The sequence below is a fragment of the Capra hircus genome, chromosome 19 (genome assembly GCF_001704415.2).
Source record: "Capra hircus breed San Clemente chromosome 19, ASM170441v1, whole genome shotgun sequence".
NCBI classification, from domain to species: domain Eukaryota; kingdom Metazoa; phylum Chordata; class Mammalia; order Artiodactyla; family Bovidae; genus Capra; species Capra hircus.
The window spans coordinates 38,755,048-38,770,319 of NC_030826.1; the positions used below are offsets into that span (position 1 = coordinate 38,755,048).

Below are 15,272 nucleotides of genomic sequence, written 5' to 3' on the forward strand. Positions count from 1 at the left end.
TTCTCCAACACCACAGTTCAAAAGCATCAGTTCTTCGGCGCTGGGTCGTATAGTAACTCTATTTTTAGTTTTGTGAGAAATCGCCATGCTGTTTTCCACAACGGCTGCATCAATTTACATTCCCAACAAGAGTGTACAAGGGTTCCCTTTTCTTCTCATCCTTGCCAACTTTTGTTATTTGTGGTCTTTTTGATGACAATCATTCTGACAGGTCTGAGGCGATATCTCACTGTGGTTTTGATTTGCATTTCCTTGATGGCTGGCGGTGTTGAGCATCTTTTCATGTGCCTGTTGGCCATTTGCATTTCTAGAAAAATGTCTGTTCAATTTTTCTGCCCATTTTTTAATTGGGTCATCTGTATTGTTTTTGGCCTTGACCTGTGGCTTGCAGGATCTTAGTTCTCCAACCAGGGATCAAACCTGGGTCCCCAGCAGTGGATGCATGGAGTTCCTAACTACTGGACCACTAGGGAATTCTCAGGTGGTTTGTATTTTTGATGTTGAGTTGTATGAGCTGTTTATGTATTTTGGCTATTAATCCCTCATTGATCAGTCATATCATTTGCAAGTATCCTTTCCCGGAGAATGCTGTTCTTACCCTCCCTAACACCCCTGCCCTGCCTGTGTCTCCAGCGTGTCCCCTTGATCGTGGCTGCATGCTGTCGAATTGTGGAGGCACGGGGGCTGGAGTCCACGGGCATTTACCGAGTCCCAGGCAACAATGCAGTGGTATCCAGCCTGCAGGAACAGCTCAACCGTGGCCCCGGAGACATCAACCTGCAGGATGAGGTGAGTCTGACTCGGAGGTTGGTCCATGGGAGGGGGCCAATGTGGTGTGTTCATTGTACCCTGTGATGTGCCCGGCACTGGGCCAAGACACCAAGATGGGCAAGATGGGACTTGCCTTTGCAGACCAGCCGCAGGGCTGGGCCTCACCCGGCTGCAGCCCAACAGGTGGATGCGGTCAGGGCCTGGGAGCCCTGAAGCAGAGGCTGGCGGGTGACAGGTTTTTGGGCCTGGAGGATGAGTAGAGTTCATGAAAGCCAGGGAAAGCCAGGAAAGGGCCCTCCTGGCAGGGAAATGGCCTGGGGAAAGGCGTGGCCCTGAAGGCTTGCTGGCAGTCACCATGCCTTCTCTGTAAAGGGCCAGGTGGCACGTGTTCCAGGCCTTGGTTATGTGGTCTGCTGTACACTCTCCTCCTCCTTGTTCTCTTCCTTCTTCAGCTTCACAATGTTTGTTTACTGACTTGTTTTTGGCAATGTTGGGTTTCGTCACTGCCCAGGCTCTTCTCCAGTTGCAGCACGTGGGGGCTGCTTTCCAGTTGCAGTGTGGGGGCTTCTTAGTGCCGTGACTTCTCTTGCTGCGTCCCACGGGCTCTAGGACTCGTGGGCTCAGTAGTTGCAGCTCCTGGGCTCTAGAGCATAGGCTTAGTAGTTGTGGCACACGGGTTTATTTGCACCACAGCACGTGGCATCGTCCCGGATCAGGGGTTGAACCCACGTCTCCTGCATTGGCAGGTGGATTCTTTACCACTGAGCCACCAGGGAAGCCCTTCTTCACAACATTTTGAAAATGCAAAACCCATTCTTACCTGGAGGGCCACACAAAAACAGGTCATTGGCTGGATTTGACCTACGGGCCATGGTTTGCAGACCCCTGGTTAAAAGAAAGGGCATATATCGTGTTTGCTGGACTGGCCAGCAATGTGGGTGGCTGATCAGATGAGACAAGACTGGCTTGTGAAGGGATCTGACAACCACACTTAAGAGTTTGAAACATGTTATAATAACAATGGAATATAACCTTTAAAAATTGTGAATCACTATGCTATACACCTGGGGGCTTCCCAGGGGGCACTAGTGGTAAAGAACCCACCTGCCAATGCAGGAGATGTAAGAGACGCAAGTTTGATCCCTGGGTCGGGAAGATCCCCTGGAGGAGGGCATGGCAACCCACTCCAGTTTTCTTGCCTGGAGAATCCCATGGACAGAGGAGCCTGGTGGGCTATACAGTCCATGGCGTCACGAAGAGTTGGACATGACTGAAGCAACTTGGCACACACATGCTATACACCTGAAACTTATATAATACTGAGCATCAATTATACCTCAATTTTCACGATGAGACCTATTTAAAGCAGGAAAAAAATTACATAGAAGGACTCTGGTTCAGTTAAGATAGAGAAAGCACATTCTGACCAGTTTTTCCTAGTGATTACATCTAAAATTCCTGGACAGGGTATATAAAGTAAATGTCAAATAACTCTGAAAGGTGGGTAGTAGCAGACTGGGGAGGAAGAGTGCAGCCTTCCAGAGGTCAAGGCCATCTAATGCAAACTCCCAAAATGTGTGTCCTGTCTAAAAATGTTTCTGTGCTTTCATTACAACTTGTCCTCATCAGCTATAGAGAGAAACGTTACTGTCTCTGTGCTCATAATCCTGTTTTGGTATTTCCTCCAGAATTCTACTCTATCATCTCCCCTTTCTCTTGTGCTGTGAGCTCAATCATGTCCTCCCAAAATTCATAACATTGAAGCCCAAACTGCCAACATGACTGTATTTGGGAGTAGGGCCTATTGGGAGGTAATTATGGTGAAATAAAGTCAGGCTGCGATATGATAGGGTGAGTGTCCTTGTGGAAGGAGACGCCGAAGAGCTCCTGTCTTCACCCTCTCCACCTCATGAGGACACAGCAAGAAGGTGACTGCCTGCAAACCAGGAAGAGAGCCCTCACCAAAAACTGAATGGGCCAGCACCTGGATCTTAGATTTCCCAGCCTCCAGAGTTGTGCGAAAAGAAATTTCTGTTGTTTAAGCCAAAAAAAAAAAAGAGTTTTCAGCAGGTTAAATGTCAATTATATCACAATAAAACTGGGGGAAATATCCAAATAAACATTTCCATTTGAAAAAAGAGTTTGCAGTAGGGCCAGTGTTTCCCAGAATCCTAAGGTTCCCCAGAGGTGGTGTGGGAGGCTGAGGGCAGGTCAGGACCTGCATCCCTGCCTGAACTAGAGTAACCTGCTTTGCTCTGTCAATTTTTTTGTTTATTTATCTTTGGCGGTGCTGCGTCTTCATTGCTTTGGGTGAGCTTTCTCTGGTTGCCGCCAGCAAGGGCTCCTCTTCCTGTCGTGTGCAGGCTTCTCATTGCAGTGGCTTCTCTCGGTGCGGAGCAGGGACTCCCGGGAACTCAGGCTTTACTAGTATTGCTTCTGCGGTTGCAGCGTGTGGGCTCAGCAGCCACGGCACACAGGCTTCGTTGCCCCATGTCATGTGGAATCCTCCTGGGCCAGGGATCAAACCTGCTCTCCCCTGAAGGGGCAGGAGGACTCTTCACCCCTGGACCACCAGGGTAGTCCTTCTGTCTGTTTTTTTTAATGTCGATGTTTTTCACATTGGGTTTTCTTGGATCATTTTACTGGACAAAAGAGACTCTGCTGGAAAAGATGTTTCAGAAAACCATGAATTTGGGCAGTAAAGTCCTATGAGTCACATACTCTGAAGCTGTATGTGAAGACATAGACAGTCTTCCTGCCCTTGGGAAGGAGCTCGGGAGACAAGATGAGCACATGTGAGATAAAGGACAAGAGAAAAGGCTGGTTCTCATCAGGGACCAGACTGTGTATCCCAGAGAAGGATCTGAGTGTCAGGACAGAGAGTGGACCCACCTCTTGGGCTTGGCAGTGGGGAGGGTGAGGCCCAGGGCCGAGGACAGAGGGCTTTCAGTGGCTTCACTAAAGCCTTTGACCTTGAGCTAATGGACAGTGGGGAGCCTTGGATGGTTCTTCAGTTGGGAAGGCATAAATGAGAGTAGGGTTTGAGAAGTAGGGCTTTAGCGTATGCCTAAAGGGTATGTGGGCTTTCCTGATGGCTCAGCTGGTAAAGCATCGGCCTGCAATGTGGGAGACCCCGGTTCGATACCTGGGTTGGGAAGATCCCCTGGAAAAGGGAAGGGCTACCCACTCCAGTATTCTGGCCTGGAGAATTCCAATGAGAATTCCATGGACTGTATAGTCCATGGGGTCGCAAAGAGTTTGGGGTCGCAAACAGTCGGACACGACTAAGCACCTTTCACTTAACTTCAGTGGATGTAAACTAAGGAGGCCCAGAGCAGGATGTCTAGGGAAGAAATTACCCATCTTGTGGGAGAGGGGGTCAGGAGAACTCAGTGGTCCCAGGGGGATAAGGAGGATGGGAGCAGCTCTAGGACTTGGCTGCACGAGAGGGAAGAAGGAGGGGTAGGAAAGGAGCCAGAAATTTGAGCTGCAGACTGGTGGTATCTGTCCCTGGCAGACCTGGGGTGTAGGACAGGAAAGAGGATGTCATGTAGCGACCCGTTGCACTTGTGCTTGTCGATGGAAATTCAATTAACTATCAGTTAAGAAGAAAAAAGCGTTGAGCTATGGACCCATTGTAATGAGTACTATATTGCTGAGTTGTGTGTCTTTGCTGGAGGATTCTGTTGCTTTCTGAACATGCGTTATTCTGAGCAGCTCCTATCCAGGGAGGACTTTGCATTGGGTGATGGCGCCCCCTGGTGCACAGAAGGGACCCTGACCTGGCTGTTGATTCTTGAGTTCAACAACTGTTTAGCCCTGTTTCTCAACCTTAACACTTTGGGCAGAATAATTCTTTTTTTGTGGGAGGTTGTCTTGTGCACTGGAGGAAGTTTAGCAGCATCCCTGGCTTCTGTCCACTCGATGCCAGTGGCGTGCCCCAGTTGTGAAAACCAAACAGTTCCAACACCCCTTCTTGAGAATTCGTGATTTAGACCAGCAGGAGTTGGCACCAGCAGGTCCAATGGGCAGGCTCATGTTGGGGTGGGTTTTGCTCACTTCTGTCCCCACAGTGCCTGCACCAGGGAAAGTATGTTCTTTCTGTGGAGGGATGACTGTCCAAGCCCACTGGGCTGACTGGAGCAGGGGCCTCTGGGGCTAGGGGCTCAAGAGGCTTAGACCTAGCTGGGGACTCTGTTCTGCTTAGTGGATAGTCTTAGCCCAGTGACCCCTGGTCTGGGCAGAGCTGGGTATGGCATCAGTAGATCCCGGAGAAGGCCAGAACCAGGCTGGACTGGGCTCTAGGGCTGGACCAGCATGGAGGCATGGGCACCAGGGCAGGGCCTGACTGCAGCCTTTTGTCTTTGCCCCCTCCCCAGCGCTGGCAAGACCTCAACGTGATCAGCAGCCTGCTCAAGTCCTTCTTCCGAAAGCTACCTGAACCTCTTTTCACCGATGGTGAGTTGGGGGCGGACGTGGAGGATGGAAGGGGGAGGGAATACCTGTCTATGCTGCATCCTGACTGCTTTTTAAATTGAGTGTGTGGTTTTACTTTGGGGGTTTAATACAAAAGAAACACATGCTTGTAAAAAAACTTCATCAGTACTGATATAAATAAAGTGAACACAGTCATCTTCCCATTTCCTGTCCGCAGAGGTTATCCTAACACTTTCTGGGCATTTACTGTGTGCCATGCACTACTCCCTACAAATCCATGAGTAGGTACTATTATTTCCACCCCATAGACGAGGGAGCTGCTGCACAGAGAGGTTAAGTGACTTGCCCAAGGTCACAGCGGTTGTAAGTGTCAGAGCCAGAATTCGACCCCAGGCGTCTGTCCCCAGCGCCTAGCTCCTGGCCGTTTGCTGAGCTCCTTGTTAACAGTGCAGTGTGTTTGCTTCCAGACCCTGTTACACAGGTCTTGTCTTGTGACTCAGCTGATAAAGAATCCTCCTGCAATGTGGGAGACCTGGGTTCGATCCCTGGGTTGGGAAGATCTCCTAGCGAAGGGAAAGGCTACCCACTCCAGTATTCTGGCCCGGGTCGCAAAGAGTTGGACATGGCTGAGTGACTTCCACTTTCCTTTTTCCTCTTACACGTGTGAGACGCATGTAAGACACACGTGCCTCCATAGGGCTTGCAGCTGGGTGAGTCGAGCAGTGTGCTGGTGGCGGTTTTAAAGCTGTGACGGTAGCACTTTCCCGTTTCTATAGTATAGAAACTCCTGCTATGGCCGGCTTCAGGATCCCAATCTGCTGTCACCCACGCGAGCTGGGACAAGACAGACACAGCCAGCTGTCAGTCCTGTGAGCGAGTGGCTCCACTGCTTCAGTGGTTCTCAGCAGAAGGAGGCTCGTTAATGTTGCGATTCATTCGTGTCAGTACGAAGAGCTCGACTTTGTTTTCCTTTTAAATCAACCACATAGTGTTTCCCAGCCTGAAGAGACAATGAGCTGTCTAATCACTCCCCTTGTTGTTGTTTAGTTGCTGAGTCGTGTCTGACTGTTTGGTACCCCATGGACTGTGGCCCACCAAGCTCCTCTGTCCATGGGATTTCCTAGCCAAGGATTCTGCAGTGGGTTGCTATTTCCTTCTTCAGGGGCTCTTCCCAACCCAGGAATCGAACCCATGTCTCCTGCTTGGCAGGCAGATTCTTTACCTCTGAGCCACCTAGGAAGCTCAATCACTCCTACTGATGGATATTTAGATTGTCTTCACATTTTTGCTATTTCAGTACCTGTTATAATGACTTTCCTTGATTGTGTCCCTGCATGCCTGGACCAGGGTCCCAGAGGTAGATTCCTAGACATGGACTTGCTGGGTCAGAGTCCTGGAAAGCATTTTTGAAAGCTAAAGTCAGGTTGCATGCGGGGGAGCTGACCCAAGTTCCCGCTGCCACTGGCAGTGTGAGATACTTTACTTTCCCATGTCCCCATCACACTGGATGATGTTATTAATATTTTAAAGTTTTGCTGATCAGAGAGAGGAAATGCGTCTCACTATTGTTTTCATTTTCATTTCTGTCATTACTAGGAGATTAACCTTTAATGGATTCTGTACTAAGATACATACATAAACATGAGTGTTTAGGAAGACCTTATGATTATAAAAATATTTTCTTATTTTTCCCAATACTTGAATAAGTATTATTTTTGACTCTGTAATGCAATTAAGTTTGTTTGTATTACGTGAGCTAGAAATGGATTTATTTTCCCAACAAGATAGCTAATAGTCCCCGGGACGTTATTGACACCACTATCCTTCCCCACTGACTTGAAGTGCTATCGGGAAGATCCCCTGGAGAAGGGAATGGCAACCCACTCCAGTGTTCTTGCCAGGAGAATCCCATGGACAGAGCCTGGCGGGCTGCAGTCCAGAGGGCCGCAAAGAGTCGGACACACTTTTTCATGTAGATCCTCCTTTCAGTCGTGGCCCTTCGTCCCCTTTCCCTGTCAACGTCACGTTGCCTGAGCTGTGCGATCTTTTTAGTACATCTCAGTTTCTCACAGGGCAGGTTCCCTCGTCATTCTTCCCTTGGAGAATATTCTTGGCTGTCTTTGCACATTCTCTCATCCAGGTGTATTTCAGGATGAACTTCAGTTCCCTTTTTTAAAGTTCCCCGTGGACTTCTTCTGAGGGGAGGTGGGGGAACCCTGATGCAGATGAGGAGGGGTGTTTGGAGGCTGAAAGGGCCCTCCCTCTTTCTAGCTAACCTCTCTTCTAACCTCGTGGTGTCCTTGTCCTGGAGCCTGGGGCAGGGACCCCTCTCCAGGGTCAACAGGCAGCTGAGGTCTCATTTCTTCCTAAACAAGCACCCCTGGGCTACTCCAGGTCAGGCGCACCCCTGAGGGCAGCTGCGGTGGGCTTGGTCACATAAACACAGGGTCCTGGAGACCCCCTGCCACCAACTGAACAGCCTCAGCACAAACATGGCCTCTCCGCAGGGCCTCCTCAGCCTGGAGGCCCCCCTCTAAAGAATCCTCACTCTTCTAGACAAATACAACGACTTCATCGAGGCCAATCGCATTGAAGACTCGAGGGAGCGCTTGAAGACGCTGCGGAAGCTGGTAAGGAGAAGGGTTGCTGCTGGGCCAAGGGCAGACTGGACAGGCGAGCGCCGCAGCCCCAGGAGCCCAAGCCCGGCGCCACCAGCTTCCCCTGTGACCTTGGCAAGCCCTTCTCCATTGGGCTTCAATTTCTCCATCTGTTCACGGGGGACAGTTAGAGAGTGGGCTCCAGACCCCCTGAGACATGGCAGTGGAGCCCCTTTGGGGGGCGGTGGGGAGGCAGAAGCCCTCATGGTCTGGTCCCATGCCCCCGCTTTCTCCCACCCAGATTCGGGATCTCCCAGGACACTACTATGAAACACTGAAATTCCTCGTGAGTCATCTGAAGACCATTGCCGACCACTCAGAGAAAAACAAGGTGGGTCCAGCTCCAGTTTGAATTGTCGGGGAGGGAAGCCTAGTGGGGTCGCCTCAGCATATTCTATTCAATAAGCTCCTCCAGGTCAGATAACCTCAAGCTTCACTGGGTCCCCCCTCCGACCTAGTGGGTCCTTCTGTCCCACTGCCCCCACATACTGGCCAGTACTTCTTCCTGAGCTGGCTCCTGAATTTCTGAGGGTCTTCAGAGGCGGAGAGCCTCAGACTCTGTGTCTGGTGGAATCTACCCTCTGACTGAGCTTGGGTCCCTTGCATTGCGTTTTTGTAAGCAAACCCCTATATCTTCTAGTTCTGCAGGAGGGGAGAATGAGGGGACATACAGGACTCCTGCCAGTCCAGAACACCCTTGGGACGTCCAGAGGGTCTTCACTCTGGCCTCGCCCACTGCTAGACAGTGTGGGTGTGCAGGTGGGGAACTGCCCATGAGAGCTGGGCCTGGGTTTGAGTGGGGCTGAAATCCGGCCTATTCTCTACTTACCAGGCACCTCCATGTCCAGCAAGGAGGCACATGGCCCCAGGCCAGGACCAGCTCAGGATGTGGTCGGGCTGGGGGCCAGAGGGGCCCAGAGTCGGGGAGGCCCAGGGGCCTGGAGGTCAAAGCTCACAGGGATACTAACACCGATCCGCTTCCCTCCCCTGCCCAGATGGAGCCCCGGAACTTAGCCCTGGTCTTCGGGCCGACGCTGGTGAGGACGTCTGAGGACAACATGGCAGATATGGTGACCCACATGCCTGACCGCTACAAGATTGTGGAGACGCTGATCCAGCACGTAAGCGGCCTCCCTGGGCGCTGGCTTCTGCTCGCCGGGTGGGTGTGCCCAGGGAAGGATGTGGAAAATGTTCCGGGGGTGCAGGAGGCCCTTCAGAAGCAGTAGCCTGCATTTTAGGGCCAGGCAGGTATGAATCCTGAATGCCTGTCCCCAGCGGGACAACCAGGAGGCTGCTGAGTTGCCAGGATGTGTGTGCGGGTCAGAGGGAGGAGGAAGGTCAGGGAGAGGTGGTGCTGGTTTGGAGGCAGAAGGGGTGAAAGAAGGGGGGTGCCTTCAGAAGGTGACCTGCGGGAGAGGTGTCCAAGCAGAACTGGGCAGACAGGTGGGACAGCACTCTCCTTGCAGGCCCACTGAGACTTTAGGGGAAAATGGCAATTCCCTGGGGGAAGGGGAGGCAGATAGGGCAGGGTGGATGATGGGCTGGGGCAGGATCCTGGCTGCGTGGTCACCTTCCTCCTTAAGGCTGCCTGGAGGCCCCGCAAGAGCCTGTGGTTTCTAAGGAGTCTTATTATTATCCACCACAGGATGAGAACCCAGAATGGCCAGCAGAAGGCGCAGGAGGCGTTTTTTTTTTTTTAACTTTTGTAAGCGCCAATCCCAGGGCAGCACTGCCCCCTTGTGGGGGCACTAAGAGATGTTTCTATGAATCATTGAATTTTCCATTTCCAAATCTTGGTGGGACTTGTGGTTTAACCCACAAAGAATGGAATCAGAACCCTCCTGCCAGGAGAAATAAGATGGGCAACTGGTCAAAAAAAAAGGGTTTGCTTCCCTGGTGGCTCAGTAGTAAAGAATCCACCTGCTAATGCAGGAGATGTGGTTTCGATTCCTGGGTTAGGAAGATCCCCTGCAGTAGGAAATGGCAACCCACTCCAGTATCCTTGCCTGGAAAATCCGACAGAGGAGCCTGGAAGGCTACGGTCCACGGGGCTGCAAAGAGTCGGGCACAGCTGAGCACATATACATAACAAACAAGAACAGACAAGGGAAGGAACCGCAGCTCCCCCGCCTCATAGACACTTTAGGGAAGGGAATAAGCCAGGTCATGTTACTCCTGTTTTACAGATGAGGAAACTGGGGCTCAGAGGGGCAAAGTGATTTCTTTAAGATCACACAGCTATTAAGTAGCAGCCTCAGGATTTGAAGGCAGGTCTGTCTGACCAACTCCTCTGCTTTACTCCCCACCGAATGGGGGGCCAACTCCTGGTTCCATCCTGGAGCTGGCTTTTGAGTGACTGAAGTGGTCAGAGTTAGCCGAGCGAGGCCGTAGGTAGACTTTGGTCACGCTGGCTGGCCTTGCCTGCTTCTTTCCTTCCTTCACTGCGGGTCAGAGCTCTGAGCCATAGGAGGGTATGTTGAGGCCTATTCTCACTCTAATATTGGAACCACCAGCCCAGAGGCCCACGCCAGAGCTGCTGGGGAGGCCAAGGCTGCTGGGCAGTGTCAGGGATCCTGATGAGGCCTTGGTCTAGAGAAGCTTTCCTCCCTTGGAAAAGTTCAGCCCCCCAAACGAGGAACCCACGGAGCCACCATGAGTGTATGCTTGGTGGGGAAGGTCGTGAGGAAGAGAGGGAGAGTGGCCCCCTGACTCCTAGTGAAGTCCAAAGAAGCCCAAAGCCTTGGTCAGCTGGAGTGTCAGGACCTTCAGGGAGATGGGAGGCCCAAAGTGTGTCCATTTCCCCTACCCTAGGGTCTCAGGGGGACATCCCCAGCCAGTGGCAGCATCTTTTCTGGGTAGGGTGGGAGAAGTAGAGTACATTGGTCTCCTTCATAGGTGTAATCCCAGCGCTGACCCTGTGCCTGGCATAGAGTGAACCCTCAGTATTGGTTGAATGAATGAATGAATGAATGAATGAATTGTTGCTGAGGTATGCCAGTCTGGGCATTCCCACTGAGGAAATCATTTCTGGGGAATGACTAAACATGCACCTCTCCATTTTCTGCCCCGTTGGCATTAAAGTAATCAGCCCTGGATGATTGTCAGCTGTCAAGAGAGTGAGCTGCCTGTTCATTCACACTGAGCCCACCCACCCAAGTTGGCCAGGGTCTGTCTAGCACAGAGACTCTTGAGCCAGGGTAATCCCACTAGAGTCCCGAGCCCAGGCAGGGCAGAGCTTGTGGCAGCAGTTGCTCTGGCTCTGAGCTCCTGGCCAGTGAGTGGGTGGTTGGAGTTCGTGGGTGACATGACCTCCTGTCCCACTGGGAGTTTCAGCTGTGACCACCCCTGCCTCCCTGCCTGGGGCTCCTGTGTTCCATGGAATTTTTGGACAGCAGAGCTGGAAGGGGCCTTAGGGTATGAGACCTGACCTTGCATTGTACAGAGGGTGGAAACCAAGGCTTGAAGAGGAATGGTGACTTGCTCAGGGTCCCACAGCAAGATATGGCCGAGTTATAAGCAAACCTGAGTGTTCAGCCACCCGGCAGCAAGTCACCAGCCAGCTCATACCCGTGGTTACTAAGCCGGCTGAAACCGAAACAAAGACCATGCCGAGGCATTTGTTCATTCATTCACTCAGCAAACGTGGTGATTCCCACTGTGCGCGCACTGGAACTTCTCAACCCAGCACTAGTGACCTTTGGGGCCAGATCATTATTTGTTGGGGGCTGTCCTGTGGCTGATAATATGTTTCGTGGCATCTCTTGGCCAGATGCCAGGAGCCTCCCTCCACTTGTGACAATTGAAAATGTCTCCAGACATCACCAAACGCCCCCTTGGAAGGGCACAGTCTCCCCAGTTGAGAAGTACTGATGCAGGGGCTCAGGATACTGCCCCTGGAGCCAGCCTGCCTGAGTCTGCACCCTGGCTCTGCCCCTTACATGCTGTGGGGCCTTGGACAAGTTAGTTACCCTTTTGGTGCCTCTGTTTCCTCCCCTGTTTGTCTCACAGTGTTATTGTGAGGGTTGCATGAGTTATTATCTGTAAGGCACTTAAAATGGTGCCTGGCAGGTAGTAAGTATTATATAAGGATGAGCTTATTGATCACCATTGTCATCATCACCATCATTATCATTGTCCCATACCAGATACAAATGCAGGTGCTGGCAACACGGAGAGGAATGGAACTCAGACCCTCCTCTGGAGGCACGCTACCCAGTGAAGGCAGCACTCCTCCATGCTCTGGGCTCTGTCCAGGGAAGCCACATGAAAGGACCCAGCCCAGCCCTGGGTGCAGGGCTGCGACCAGGGTCAGGGGGTTCCTGAAAGACACTAGGGTTAGCCAGGCAGAGAAGGGAGAATGAGCATTCCAGGCAGAGGGAACAGCGTGTGCAAAGGCAGGGTGGCCTGAGCTGGTGTGAATTCTTCCAGAGAACCTCGGGCCATCTGGAAGCTTCCCATAGACTTCCAGAAGCTTCCTGTGGCCTTCCGGGTTCTCAGAGCACTTTCAGGTACTCTTAAACCTGAGTTAGAGGCTGGGTTTTTAGGGCTCCTTCTGGACCGTCTGTCTCTAGGGATTGCCCCTTTTAGTAATAGCTAACATTTAAGTGCTTTAGATACAGTATTTCTTTTTTGCTTTTTTAACAATTAAGATGTATTGATGTATTAGTTTCAAGCATACAAAATGATGATTCAGTATTTGTATAGATTGTGACATGATCAGCATGATAAGTCTAGTTAACATCCAACACCATAGGTAGAAAATTTTTTCTTTGATGAAGCCTTTCAAGATCTACTCTCTTAGCATCTTTGAAATATACAATATAGTATTATTAGCTATAGTCACCATGATTACGTCTTCACGACTCATTTATTCATTTTACAATTGGGAATTTATACTTTTTGACCGCCTTTGCCTGTTTCAGTCACCTCCCCATCGCTTTTCCTCTGGCAGCCAACAATCTGTTGTCTATATCTATGAGCCTGGATTATTTTTTTTTTCAAATTCCACATGTAAGTGAGATCTTACAGTATTGGTCTTTCTCTGCCTGACTTTGAATTTCACTTAGCATAGTGCCCTCAGGGTCCATCCGTGTTGCTTCAAATGGCAAGGTTTCCTTCTTTGTTATTGTTGGATAATACTCCACTGTGTATATATACTGCATTTTCTTTATCCATCCATCCACTGATGGACACAGGCTGCGTCTGTGTGTTAACTATGGTAAATAAGGCTGCAACTAACAGGGAGGTGCACATATGTTTTCATTTCCTTCAGATAAATACCCAGAAGTGGATTTTCTGGATCATATGGTAATTCTATTTTTAATTTTTTGAGAAGCCTCCGTACTGTTTTCCATAGTGGCTGCACCACTTTACATTCCCACCAACACCGCGCAAGGGTTCCCTTTTTGCCACATCCTCGCCAGCACTTATTTCTTGTCACTTTGATAATGGCCATACAGTATTTTATTTTAATCCTCAGCACAGTTCTCAAAGTAGATACTCATGTATCATGCCCATTTTAAAGATAAGTAAGTAGACTCAGAGAGGTGGCTCACCTGAGGAACTGGAGCCGGGAGTGACTGACTCCAGAGTTTGCATTTCCCCCTCGTCGTCTCTCTTTTCTCCTCTGTCTCTTCCTTGTTCCTGTTCTGCGCTGCTTATTTGAGTTAATCATATTCCTGATTATGATGAATAATAACTGAGGTTCATGACCCAAGATCATAATCAACTTTGCAAGTCTGCTTGTTTCCTCCCTTCATTCCAAAGCCCACTCTGCAGCCCCCAATAATTACCACTCTAATAGGCTAACGTGTGTCTTTTCAATCCACCTTCTACATGCTAATTTTAAGTATAAATATAAATAAGACTCCGTGTGTTTTAACTTTCAGTTAGTGAGCTTAGCTCATTTACTTTTTAAAATTTCTGTACTGTTAGGACTTAGTCCTGCCATCTTAAATGGCATCTCCTGTCTAGTACATTTTCATTTTATTTGCTTTTTTGGGTCTTTCCTACCTTTGTATGGGTTGATTTTATTTTCCTGATATAAAACTTACACAATTTATAAAATCCATACTTAAGTTGAATGATACAATTGCAAAAAGCCTATAGTCATATTTAATTTTTACTATCAATTTCTAAAGTTTATCAGTATCCACGTCTTCCTTCGACCACATCTAAGAGTCACGTACCTTACTATATTTTCACCTGTCACTGGTTCCTCCTTATGAATTTGAGGTCCACATTGTCATGGGTATACTTGGTGTCTCTTTGTATCTGTATGTGTGCAATCATTGCTTAGTTTGATAACACTTGACTTTTCTACACTATTATCCGTCCTTACTTCTTAGAACTTCCTGTTCTGTCCTGGATTTATTTCTTTATTTGCTCATGTGTTCAACTAAGAGAATCCTCATGTAGCAAACTTTCTGATGTGTTAGAATAGCTTTATTTCACACTCAAATTTAAATGAGAGTTTAGCAAGATATAAAATTCTAGATTCAAAATCTCTTAAATTTTAGTTCAGAAACACATCAAAAATATTACTTTCATGTCATCTTGTATCTGTTGCTGCCGAAAGTTCTAGTTAAGGCTGATACCTGTTCACGTGTAAGCAATGTTTTTGTTTTTCAGAAAACTTTTAGGGTGTTGTCATCAAGATTCTCAAGTTTCACAAAATATATTTGAGTGGGATTTTTATTTTCTATTCTGTTTGGCATGTATGAGAACACCCTTGCCTGCCTGAGCCTCAGGGAACCTCCTGACACCTCACTGTAGGCGCTTGCCTTATCTGGGGTTGGGGGCACCAACCCTGTTAGTGTGGAGCCCAGCCTGGGGTGGGATACACACGGCAGCTGGGGCTGGCCTTCTCCCTGCAGCGGAACTCACTGGCACTAGATGGCGCTGCTGCATCCCTTCTTCTGGTTTGCAATAGGGAGTGGCTGTGCTGATGCGCAGGGACTGTGCCTGGTGAAAAACAGGCAGAGAGAAGCTGTCCTGAGCCGGGCATCTCTCTGTACTCGGACCCTCTCCCACTCCAGGCTGTGTTTCCTTTCCACACTGGGTCCCAGCTTTTCCATCAGGTGCCTGAGAGGGTCCTCTGAACCCAGCAGTTTGGGAGCTCTTGTCTCCCTGTCTTCCCTTAGCTCCTTCCCACGCTGATTCCATGACTTCCTTTTGTCTCCCCTGCAGTCAGACTGGTTCTTCAGCGACAGCGAGGACAAGGGAGAGAGAGTGAGTGACGCAGAGGGGCCGTGGGGTGGGCTCAGGTTGGTGGGGGGCCCTCATCCCAGGTGGGTGGGGTGGGAGCAAGTCTGAAGCGGGAGAAGGTTCCTGCCCTCGGGACATCCCAGGCTGATGGAGGAAGCATAGGCCCTCTCCTCAGGAGCCTCCAGTCTGATGGCAGATATA

At 49.9% G+C, this 15,272-nt stretch overlaps 1 protein-coding gene across 1 annotated transcript in view; it reads left to right on the forward strand.

The window, feature by feature from the left end:
• The window catches only part of ARHGAP23 (Rho GTPase activating protein 23), a 70,751-nt gene that overhangs the window by 45,782 nt on the left and 9,697 nt on the right, over positions 1 to 15,272 (forward strand). Inside the window, 6 exon segments of the mRNA XM_018064971.1 lie at positions 634 to 789; positions 5,151 to 5,229; positions 7,765 to 7,838; positions 8,107 to 8,196; positions 8,861 to 8,986; positions 15,054 to 15,095. Of these exon segments, the coding sequence (XP_017920460.1) occupies positions 634 to 789; positions 5,151 to 5,229; positions 7,765 to 7,838; positions 8,107 to 8,196; positions 8,861 to 8,986; positions 15,054 to 15,095 (567 nt within the window).